Source organism: Nerophis lumbriciformis, linkage group LG04, assembly GCF_033978685.3.
Source record: "Nerophis lumbriciformis linkage group LG04, RoL_Nlum_v2.1, whole genome shotgun sequence".
NCBI lineage: Eukaryota > Metazoa > Chordata > Actinopteri > Syngnathiformes > Syngnathidae > Nerophis > Nerophis lumbriciformis.
In genome coordinates, this window is record NC_084551.2 from 50,753,545 (window position 1) to 50,765,738 (window position 12,194).

The following is a 12,194-nucleotide window of genomic DNA, read 5'->3' on the forward strand; positions in this document are numbered from 1 at the left end:
TGACACATCAACTTAATGTGTATTATATTTATCCATGCGAGCATCCATCCATCCATCCATTTTCTACCGCTTGTCCCTTTCGGGGTTGCGGGGGGGGGCTGGAGCCTATCTCAGCTGCATTCGGGCGGATCCATGAGAGCATTTTTGTTGTAAATTGTGAGGTGTGTGTGTTAAAATCCTGGTTGTTTTGACAAATGATGACAGATGTGAACAAGAGCATGTATTGTCTTTGTGTGATGATGTAAATGAGGTCTGGTTGTTTTATTTTATGACTTTTCTTAATTTGATTACATGCTATAGTATGATTTTATTGCATGATTTTTGTATCCCTTTAATTCATACTTGCCAAACCTCCCGTATTTTCCGGGAGACTCACGAAATTCAGCGCCTCTCCCGAAAACCTCCCGGGACAAATTTTCTACCGAAAATCTCCCGAAATTCAGACGGAGCTGGAAGCCACGCCCCCTCCAGCTCCATGCGGACCTGAGTGACGTGTCAACAGCCTGTATTCACGCCCGCTTTCCCACAATATAAACAGCGTGCCTGCCCAAACACGTTATAACTGTAGAATGAGTTCTTGGTTTCTTATGTGGGTTTATTGTTAGGCAGTTTCATTAACGTCCTCCCAGCGCGGTAACAACACACAACAACAGCAGTCATGCTTTATTCTACCGTAAATCAGTTCGTCTGCCGTAAACAGCAATGTTGTTGTAATATATTGAGTTGGAGGCAATAAAGTACGTCTCTTTACTGTAGACTTCAGAACAGACTCACACACTTGACGTCAGGTGCGCAACACCACGTAAATCGTTGGCCAACCAAAAAGTAACCCCAGTACGCTATAGCCAACATTCACCAGGAGATGGCAACAGACAAACATAGATCACTCTATTGCATTCCTCCCCTTTTAGAAATGTAGAAGTTACTCAAAATAAATAAACAACCCAACCAAAAAATGCAGCAGCTCAATTAAAAAACTGTACTTAAGCCACATTCTTTTTTCTTTTTTTTTAGTACTGAACTCTTAACCCTCATTTATAAACAATAACATGCTTATTATACAAACAGTATTTGTACACCTTTAACACAGATTTTTATACTGTCTTCAGAGATTCAGTTTTTTTGGTGGTACTCGAAACCTTTCTGGGTACCTGCGAAAGGGTGTTCAGCATGGTTAGAAAAATAGTGACAGAGAATAGAACAAGGATGGACAATTCAACCCTTAACTCAACAATGAGTAGATGAGTGTTATGTGTGTGTATATGTGTAAATAAATGAACACTGAAATTCAAGTATTTCTTTTATTTATATATATATACTGTATATATATATATATATATATATATATATATATATATATATATATATATATATATATATATAATATATATATATATTATATATAATATATATATATATATATATATATATATATATATATATATATAATAAAATAAATATATATATAGCTAGAATTCACTGAAAGTCAAGTATTTCTTTCTAAAAAAAAAGATAATGATTCTCATAATGATAGGAAAAATTCCCCCAAAAAAGTGCAGTTCCCCCAAAAGGTTCCCTCTCAGTTTAGCGACTCAGATATCTAATGGTTTTGTTTATTTGTGGTCACAGTGTCAGAACTACAGTCTGAACGCAGCAGTCCTAGAGAACCAGCCCCCCGGGACGTTTGTGCTGAAGGTCCAGGCCCACGATGCCGACATGGGGGTGAACGGAGAGGTCAAATATGGCATCATGCACAGAGACGCCGTCTCCGTTGGTTTTGACATCGACGCCGACACAGGTAGGTTCTGGAGCCCGCTTCGGGCGCCGCCCACTAGCATCCCTCGCTAACGTGCCGCCGCCTTGCCAGGCGTCATCACGTCAACGGTGAGCTTCGATCGAGAGCGGCAGAGAGAGTTCACGCTGTCCGTGACGGCCACGGACCAAGCCGAGGAGCCGCTCATTGGCATCTGTCAGATTACTGTCCTCATCGCCGACCAGAACGACAACGACCCCAAGTTTGAGAACAGCCGCTACCAGTGTGAGTGCTCGCTAATTATTAGCATTAGCATCGACTGTTACGCGTTTCGCTTTACGTTGCGGGGAAAGCTACATATTGAAATGTATTGCTACACAGGCTGGAAACTGTATCATGATATAAGTGTTTTACAAAACCCAAAACCAGTGAAGTTGGCACGTTGTGTAAATCAGTGGTCCCCAACCACCGGTACCGGTCCGTTAAAGGGGAACATTATCACCAGACCTATGTAAGCGTCAATATATACCTTGATGTTGCAGAAAAAAGACCATATATTTTTTTAACCGATTTCCGAACTCTAAATGGGTGAATTTTGGCGAATTAAACGCCTTTCTATTATTCGCTCTCGGGAAGCAATCCGCCATTTTCTCAAACACCGAGTCAAATCAGCTGTTATTTTCCGTTTTTTCGACTGTTTTCCGTACCTTGGAGACATCATGTCTCGTCTGTGTGTTGTCGGAGGGTGTAACAACACGAACAGGGACGGATTCAAGTTGCACCAGTGGCCCAAAGATGCGAAAGTGGCAAGAAATTGGACGTTTGTTCCGCACACTTTACCGACGACAGAGATGGCAAGAATGTGTGAATATCCTGCGACACTCAAAGCAGATGCATTTCCAACGATAAAGTCAAAGAAATCTGCCGCCAGACCCCCATTGAATCTGCCGGAGTGTGTGAGCAATTCAGGGACAAAGGGCCTCGGTAGCACGGCAAGCAATGGCGGCAGTTTGTTCCCGCAGACGAGCGAGCTAAACCCCCTGGATGGCGCTAAGAGCGGAAGTGATGTCACGTTGCAGAGGTTTTTGAAAGAAGGTAAATAAAGTGGTCCTCGTGTAAACTGGAGCCTCCGTGTTTGTTATTTTGTAGTTTCATACAGTTTAGGCGACATTTATAAACCCTCAGTTACACTTTTTTAAATAGATTCAATCTTGCACGTGGAAAGTTTAAGTGAGGGCTTTAGTTGCGGCGCATGGACTTAATTTCTAAGTAAAGGTAAGACCATAATAAAGTTTTTTTTATTAAATGTGCTTTTTTTGTGTGCTACAGTTTGTATGTGTAAAGTTAAAGTTAAGTTAAAGTACCAATGATTGTCACACACACACTAGGTGTAATGAAATTTGTCGTCTGCATTCGACCCATCCCCTTGTTCACCCCCTGGGAGGTGAGGGGAGCAGTGGGCAGCAGCGGCGCCGCGCCTGGGAATGATTTTTGGTGATTTAACCCCCAATTCCAACCCTTGATGCTGAGTGCCAAGCAGGGAAGAATGCTGGTATGAGCTTTTAAACATAACACGTTTACTGCTGCCAATCAAATGGTGAATAAGATACTCTTTAGGGTTCATATGTTTGTAAATCTGACTGTGATGAAGTCAGTGCCTCACCAGTCATCAACCTCACCGCACGTCACTGCAGTCTACATAGTATTGAAGTGTACTAAAAGACACAGCCACAGTCTTTATTTGCGCTAACTGGTACCGGTGGTGCGCCTCTTCTGCTCCATGCTCTTACTCGCGCAGCTGTTGCGAAGACTCATTAATATTCATCAGCGGCGCTCACACCCGGGAATGTTCTCAGCCGTCGCTCAGCGTGTCCTCCCTCGGATTTGTTTTGTGTGACACAGGACGGCGACACACTCGACTTTACACTCCGGTTTCCTGTCGCCCGTCGCGTCCACTTTGCCGCTCGCCGCCGCCACCAAAACCTTCTGTCGGGATCAGGTGAAGTTTGTCAGTCGGCTGCCGGCCGTCACGCCGCATCCTCGTCATCCCGGGAAAGCTCTGAAGGCTGATGCAATATTTGCCCGCGGCTCCCGCGAGTGCGTGTTTGTTTGTGATGTGTGCAAATATGTGTTTTGATAAGCGTCGCGTCACAAGTCGTCCTCGTCAGATTAGGAGAGCGCCTCATTAACTATTTAACAGCCAGATTGAAATCTTTCTGGGACATGAATTCATTTAGTCTTCTTCCAGCATTTATCACCATACATTTAAGGCCTACTGAAATGCGATTTTCTTATTTAAACGGGGATAGCAGGTCCATTCTATGTGTCATACTTGATCATTTTGCGATATTGCCATATTTTTGCTGAAAGGATTTAGTAGAGAACATCGACAATAAAGTTCGCAACTTTAGGTCGCTGATAAAAAAGCCTTGCCTGTACCGGAACTAGCAGACGATATGCGGGTGACGTCACAGGTTGTGGAGCTCCTCACATCCGCACATTGTTTACAATCATGGCCACCAGCAGCGAGAGCGATTCGGACCGAGAAAGCGACGATTTACCCATTAATTTGAGTGAGGATGAAAGATTTGTGGATGAGGAAAGTGAGAGTGAAGGACTAGAGGGCAGTGGGAGCGATTCAGATAGGGAAAATGCTGTGAGAGGCGGGTGGGACCTGATATTCAGCTGGAAATGACTAAAACAGTAAATAAATACAAGACTCTATTAGCCACAACACAACCAGGCTTATATTTAATATGCCACATATTAATCCCGCATAACAAACGCCTCCCCCCTCCCGTCCATATAACCCGCCAATACAACTCAAACACCTGCTCAACACACTCAATCCCACAGCCCAAAGTACCGTTCACCTCCCCAAAGTTCATACAGCACATATATTTCCCCAAAGTCCCCAAAGTTACGTATGTGACATGCACATAGCGGCATGCACGTACGGGCAAGCGATCAAATGTTTGGAAGCCGCAGCTGCATGCGTACTCACGGTACCGTGTCTGCGTATCCAACTCAAAGTCCTCCTGGTAAGAGTCTCTGTTGTCCCAGTTCTCCACAGGCCAATGGTAAAGCTTGACTGTCATCTTCCGGGAATGTAAACAATGAAACACCAGCTGTGTTATCCGGCACACCAGTCAAGGGGTGCATTCTACGGCGGGGGTGCATTATCCAGCACAACACCTGCCGCAATACACCGCTTCCCACCTACAGCTTTCTTCTTTGCTGTCTCCATTGTTCATTGAACAAATTGCAAAAGATTCACCAACACAGATGTCCAGAATACTGTGGAATTTTGCGATGAAAACAGACGACTTAATAGCTGGCCACCATGCTGTCCCAAAATGTCCTCTACAATCGGTGACGTCACGCGCTGACGTCATCATACCGAGACGTTTTCAGCAGGATGTTCCGCGCGAAATTTAAAATTGCACTTTAGTAAGCTAACCCGGCCGTATTGGCATGTGTTGCAATGTTAAGATTTCATCATTGATATATAAACTATCAGACTGCGTGGTCGGTAGTAGTGGCTTTCAGTAGGCCTTTAAGACCCTTATTATGGATGACACAATCAAATATTTCCATTATAACAACAATCATATCTGAAGCAGGTGTCTGTAGTAGGGTTGAAACCGGTTCTCCCTGTTGTTCGATAAATAAATGATAAATGGGTTATACTTGTATAGCGCTTTTCTACCTTCAAGGTACTCAAAGCGCTTTGACAGTATTTCCACATACGCACATTCACACACTGATGGCGGGAGCTGCCATGCAAGGCGCTAACCAGCAGTCATCAGGAGCAAGGGGTGAAGTGTCTTGCCCAAGGACACAACGGACGTCACTAGGATGGTAGAAGGTGGGGATTGAACCCCAGTAACCAGCAACCCTCCGATTGCTGGCACGGCCACTCTACCAACTTCGCCACGCCGTCCCCAATAAGAAAAGAACCGTTCGATAAGAAAATAACCGATTCCATGGACTCGAATCCCTTTTTGAGAACCGGTTCCCGTTATCGAGGCCACTATAGTAAAGACAAATAGTTGGTTCTTTATTGGAATCCCTGGGAACGAATCCCGTCCCACAAGAAATGCCCTGTGGGACATCACAGGAAATGACTGCAGCAAAAATAATGGACCGGAAAAAACGCCTCAAGGCATGGCTATTCACCTATAGTGATCACAGAGACAGGTTGTTTTTGTGTTACTGTATATATTTGTCCATCCATCCATCTTCTTTCGCTTATCCGAGGTCGGGTCGCGGGGGCAGCAGCCTAAGCAGGGAAGCCCAGACTTCCCTCTCCCCAGCCACTTTGTCCAGCTCTTCCTGTGGGACCCCGAGGCGTTCCCAGGCCAGCCGGGAGACATAGTCCTCCCAACGTGTCCTGGGTCTTCCCCGCGGCCTCCTACCGGTCGGACATGCCCTAAACACCTCCCTAGAGAGGCGTTCGGGTGGCATCCTGACCAGATGCCCGAACCACCTCATCTGGCTCCTCTCGATGTGGAGGAGCAGCGGCTTTACTTTGAGCTCCTCCCAGATGGCAGAGCTTCTCACCCTATCTCTAAGGGAGAGCCCATGCCACCCGGCGGAGGAAACTCATTTCGGCCGCTTGTACCCGTGATCTTGTCCTTTCGGTCATAACCCAAAGCTCATGACCATAGGTGAGGATGGGAACGTAGATCGACCGGTAAATTGAGAGCTTTGCCTTCCGGCTCAGCTCCTTCTTCACCACAACGGATCGATACAGCGTCCGCATTACTGAAGACGCCGCACCGATCCGCCTGTCGATCTCACGATCCACTCTTCCCTCACTCGTGAACAAGACTCCGAGGTACTTGAACTCCTCCACTTGGGGCAAGATCTCCTCCCCAACCCGGAGATGGCACTCCACCCTTTTCCGAGCGAGAACCATGGACTCGGACTTGGAGGTGCTGATTCTCATCCCAGTCGCTTCACACTCGGCTGCGAACCGATCCAGTGAGAGCTGAAGATCCTGGCCAGATGAAGCCATCAGGACCACATCATCTGCAAAAAGCAGAGACCTAATCCTGCAGCCACCAAACCAGATCCCCTCAACGCCTTGACTGCGCCTAGAAATTATGTCCATAAAAGTTATGAACAGAATCGGTGACAAAGGGCAGCCTTGGCGGAGTCCAACCCTCACTGGAAACGTGTCCGACTTACTGCCGGCAATGCGGACCAAGCTCTGACACTGATCGTACAGGGAGCGGACTGCCACAATCAGACAGTCCGATACCCCATACTCTCTGAGCACTCCCCACAGGACTTCCCGAGGGACACGGTCGAATGCCTTCTCCAAGTCCACAAAACACATGTAGACTGGTTGGGCAAACTCCCATGCACCCTCAAGGACCCTGCCGAGAGTATAGAGCTGGTCCACAGTTCCACGACCAGGACGTAAACCACACTGTTCCTCCTGAATCCGAGGTTCGACTATCCGGCGTAGCCTCCTCTCCAGTACACCTGAATAGACCTTACCGGGAAGGCTGAGGAGTGTGATCCCACGATAGTTAGAGCACACCCTCCGGTTCCCCTTCTTAAAGAGAGGAACCACCACCCCGGTCTGCCAATCCAGAGGTACCGCCCCCGATGTCCACGCGATGCTGCAGAGTCTTGTCAACCAAGACAGCCCCACAGCATCCAGAGCCCGTATATATTTGTTTTTCTGAAAAATCCCACTTTATATTTATTTTATTTTTTTATTTTTAGGGGGGTAACAGTAAATATTTATTTTTTTATTTTATTTAATTTTTTTCTTATAAAATAAAAGTAAGCTTTTGTTAAACCAAATATTGTGTGTTTTTTTCCATATACAACAACCTATCTGGATTCGATAAGAGAATCGATAAGGAATCGGTTCCATAAAAGGATTCGATAATAGGCTCGAACTCGATAATTTCTTATCAAACATCATCCTTAGTTGTACGGTATACCGGTATTAGTATAGTATCACTTCTTCTGTCGTGCGTCTTTAGATTTTCAGCTCTGTTGAGGCGAGCCAGGTCAACGTGTCATCGTCCAGGTCAATCAGACCTTGTTCGCCATTCGGTGGCCGGTGTTTGGGTCAACTAGTTTCTTGATGCTCTACTGTCTGGACTGGGTCCCCACACTCGCAGGAGGCATCTTCCGCAAGTCCCCACCTCTGCATCGGTGCTCCGTAGCGTTTGACGCCGGTCCTCAAGCGGTTGAGGGTTGTCCACTGCTTCCGGGGCAGTTCCTGGCCGGAGACGTCTGTGGGGTTGTGGATGTAGCGGTGCAGCCTAGATGGTTCTGCTAACTTCCACTGTTCCCTCCATCTCGTCTTGACCCAGGTGGCCTTGGAAGTATCAGCTGATGTTGTGCTGAGCAGCTCGTAGGCTTGCATGGCAAAGGGGCGCCTTGACTTTAGGCCAGACCTGGGCATTCTGCGACCCTTTGTACGTCCCTGTCCGGCCGGCGTGAGGCCAATCATAAATTACAAAATAAAATTTAAAAAGTATTTATCTCGAGCGTGCAGTACAACGGTGCTGCTTTTGTTTTGAAAAGCATTATTTGTATTACTTCCGTGTGGACGTATGCTCGTGCGCGATTGTGAGTGAATGTGAACAGCTGAAATCACAAATTACAAAATAAATGTAAAAAAAACATCTATGTCGTGCGTGCGATACAACCGTGCTGCTTTTTTTTTGAAAAGTGTTATTTATGGGCGTATGTCCGGGTGTAACCTGTGAGTCAGTGACGTGCAGTCACTAGAGGCAGGTGAGGCAGGGCCTCACCTGCCATCATGGAAAGAAAAAAAATGTAAAAAGAAAAAAATATATATTAAATTGTTAAATGTATCCAGTGATTATACTATAAAGTTATTTTCCATTTAACTTCACCAGTTTTAGATTATTTTTATTCAAAATCGCTGAATTTTCACATTTGCCGTTCAAATACTGAGAAGAGACGGTGCGGTGAACAGCAGCCAGTCGAGGCACGTCACTCAGTGCCTCAACATGGACGGACTCGGCTAACTGCTGGTCTGCTGTGCAGTGAGACCGTATTGCTATATGAATTATATTATACATTTCCATAGTTTAGTTAGCTGAGGTATATAATGTACAGTGTATTTTGTCAACAACTGTATGTGTGTAACGTATTTCTTGTGCTGAGCGATCATAAAACGGCTGCAAAAGACGCACTGGCTGAGGCTCGCCTCCTGCACCCCCGCCGTAGAATGCAAGGCAACCGCTGACGGGAGTGTTATATCAACTAAAGCCCACACTTAAACTTTCCACGTGCAAGATTGAATCTATTTAAAAAAATTATTTCATAAGAAGCCAAAAAGTGCAAAAACAATAATGTTGGTGTTGGAGGAGTTGTGAATGACTGCAGGGCCACAACATTAGGTACACCTGCAGACTGCAGGTGTACATAATTCACAACTCCTCCAACACGAACATTATTGTTTTTGCACTTTTTGGCTTCTTATTAAATAACTTTTGTAACCTATTTTTATGGGCTTTCCTCTTTGTGATGTTAAGTTCCTGTTATGCGCTGTTATACAGTATATGCCTTGAGCTCTTATTTTGAAGGCGTTAAGAGCGGAAGTGACGACACGTTGGAGTGGAGCGGAAGTTTTTGCAAGAAGGTAAATAAAGTGGTCCTCGTGTAAACTGGAGCCTCCGTGTTTGTTATTTTGTAGTTTCATACAGTATAGGCGACATTTATAAACCCTCGGTTACACTTTTTTAAATAGATTCAATCTTGCACGTGGAAAGTTGAAGTGAGGGCTTTAGTTGATATAACACTCCCATCAGGGGGTTCATTAATCCAGCACAACAGCGGCGCATTTATAAGTAAAGGTAAGACCATAATAACGTTTTTTTATTAAATGTGCTTTTTTGTGTGCTACAGTTTGTATGTGTAAAGTTAAAGTTAAGTTAAAGTACCAATGATTGTCACACACACACTAGGTGTGGTGAAATTTGTCCTCTGCATTTGACCCATCCCCTTGTTCACCCCCTGGGAGGTGAGGGGAGCAGTGGGCAGCAGCGGCGCCACGCCCGGGAATAATTTTTGGTGATTTAACCCCCAATTCCAACCCTTGATGCTGAGTGCCAAGCAGGGAAGAATGCTGGTATGAGCTTTTAAACATAACCCGTTAACTGCTGCCAATCAAATGGTGAATAAGATACTCTTTAGGGTTCATATGTTTGTAAATCTGACTGTGATGAAGTCAGTGCCTCACCAGCCATCAACCTCACCGCACGTCACTGCTGTGAGTGAAGGTGCACAGCGACAAGTGATGTCCGGTTATCCCCGATACGCTAAAAAGAGAAAAGTTGATGACGAATGGCGTGTTTTCAACAAGACATGGACTGCCAAGTATTTCTTTACAGAAATTAAAGGTAAAGCCGTGTGCTTAATGTGTGGTACACAGGTTGCTGTGTTTAAAGAATATAGTGTAACCACCTGCTGAAGTTGATGTTGTGTTCTTGAGTTGCGGGCGGGGGCGTGGTTAAGAGGGGAGGAGTATATTTACAGCTAGAATTCACCAAGTCAAGTATTTCATATATATATATATATATATATATATATATATATATATATATATATATATATATATATAAGAAATACTTGACTTTCAGTGAATTCTAGCTATATATATATATATTTATTTTATTATATATATTTATATATAAGAGAAATACTTGAATTTCAGTGTTCATTTATTTACACATATACACACACATAACACTCATCTACTCATTGTTGAGTTAAGGGTTGAATTGTCCATCCTATTCTCTGTCACTAATGTTCTAAACAATGCTGAACACCCTCTCTGATGATGCATTCTGCTTCATCTCCTTGTTGTGTGCGCAGTTGTGCACTGCGCTCTTTAAAAGCCGTAGATGTTATTGTCACATATACATGTACACTAGATGGCAGTATTGTGCTGTTTAAGAGTGTCACAACAATGCTGTTTACGGCAGACAAACTGCTTTACGGTAGACGAAAACGTGACTGCTGTTGTTGTGTGTTGGGAGGACGTTAATGAAACTGCCTAACAATAAACCCACATAAGAAACCAAGAACTCGCCCTCGATCATTCTACAGTTATAACGTGGTTGGGCAGGCACGCTGTTTATATTGTGGGAAAGCGGACGTGAAAACAGGCTGTTGACACATCACTCAGGTCCGCCTGAATCACGGGAGATTTTCGGGGGAAAAAGGCGCTGAATTTCGGGAGTCTCCCGGAAAATCCAAGTATGGCATTCCTCAACTTTCTCAGTCTTTTTTTGCCACTTGTGCCAGCTTTTTTGAAACACGTTGCAGGCATCACATTCCAAATGAGCTAATATTTGCCAAAAATAACTAAGTTTTCCAGTTTAAACATTAAGTATCTTGTCTTTGCAGTCTATTCAATTGAATATAAGTTGGAAAGGATTAGCAAATCATTGTATTCTGTTTTTATTTATCATTTACACAACGTGCCAACTTCACTGGTTTTGGGTTTGTATTTTACAACACGGTACGCATTAAAAGTTTTTCTTTCATCGTGCATTTAGTCGGTAATCAAACAAGCGGTCCTGGAGCAGAGTTCCAGACATGCAGGGCACCTCCACGAGCCGTAAAAAGGAGAGGTGTGGAAGCGTGCGGAACAACTCCACAAGCACGTGCTGCAGGAAAACACTTACATCAAAGTTTTCGAAAAGATCATCATGATAAACAGAATGTTTTTCCTCGCCATCCTCTGCCGGTCGCCATCTTTGTAGAAGTGCATGATGGGAGTTTTAGGCTGCCTCAGCAGAACCTGACATGAGTTGAAAAAAAAAAAAAACATTATCTCCGACATGATGCTTGAAACGCAGCATCAGGAAGCCGAACATCCTCCCCTCCTCTCCTCTCGCCTCCCGATGCGTGTTTTTTTCTTGCCTGATCAGCACTGACACGCGGCCCAGTCAGCAGGAACGGGGCTTGTTTTTCCATAAAAGTGAAAATGGCATCTGTTGACTTTGCAGAGCGAGACGAGGGAAACGGCAAAGTGAGGTGACACAATGCTGCGCTGGGCGTTATTAACATATCTGCTCAGAGGTCACGTCAGAATGTTTGATACCGCCGAAGTCAGTGTTCAAAAACAAGAAAAAAATATACAAAAATGAGGGGTATTTTACATGAACTAAGCAAAATTATCTGCCAATAGAACAAGAACATTTGGCTTGTCAAGACTTTCCAAAAAAAATGAAATTAGCTAACCTCAATGAACCCAAAAATACCTTAAAATAAGTATATTCTCACTAATAACAAGTGCACTTTTCTTGGTAGAAAAAAAAAAGGGACCTTTTTGCTCAATATGTTGAAAAATATTATTAAATGAAGTAAATGCTAGTGCCATTATCTTGACATAATGATATGCGCTCGGCATTACATTTCTTTAAACCAGCAA

General features: G+C 44.3%; 1 protein-coding gene across 1 annotated transcript in view; it reads left to right on the top strand.

The window, feature by feature from the left end:
* The window catches only part of LOC133603496 (neural-cadherin), a 422,478-nt gene that overhangs the window by 248,272 nt on the left and 162,012 nt on the right, over positions 1 to 12,194 (top strand). Inside the window, exons 12-13 of the mRNA XM_072913050.1 lie at positions 1,630 to 1,798; positions 1,868 to 2,038. Of these exons, the coding sequence (XP_072769151.1) occupies positions 1,630 to 1,798; positions 1,868 to 2,038 (340 nt within the window). The remainder of the gene's footprint in view (positions 1 to 1,629; positions 1,799 to 1,867; positions 2,039 to 12,194) is intronic.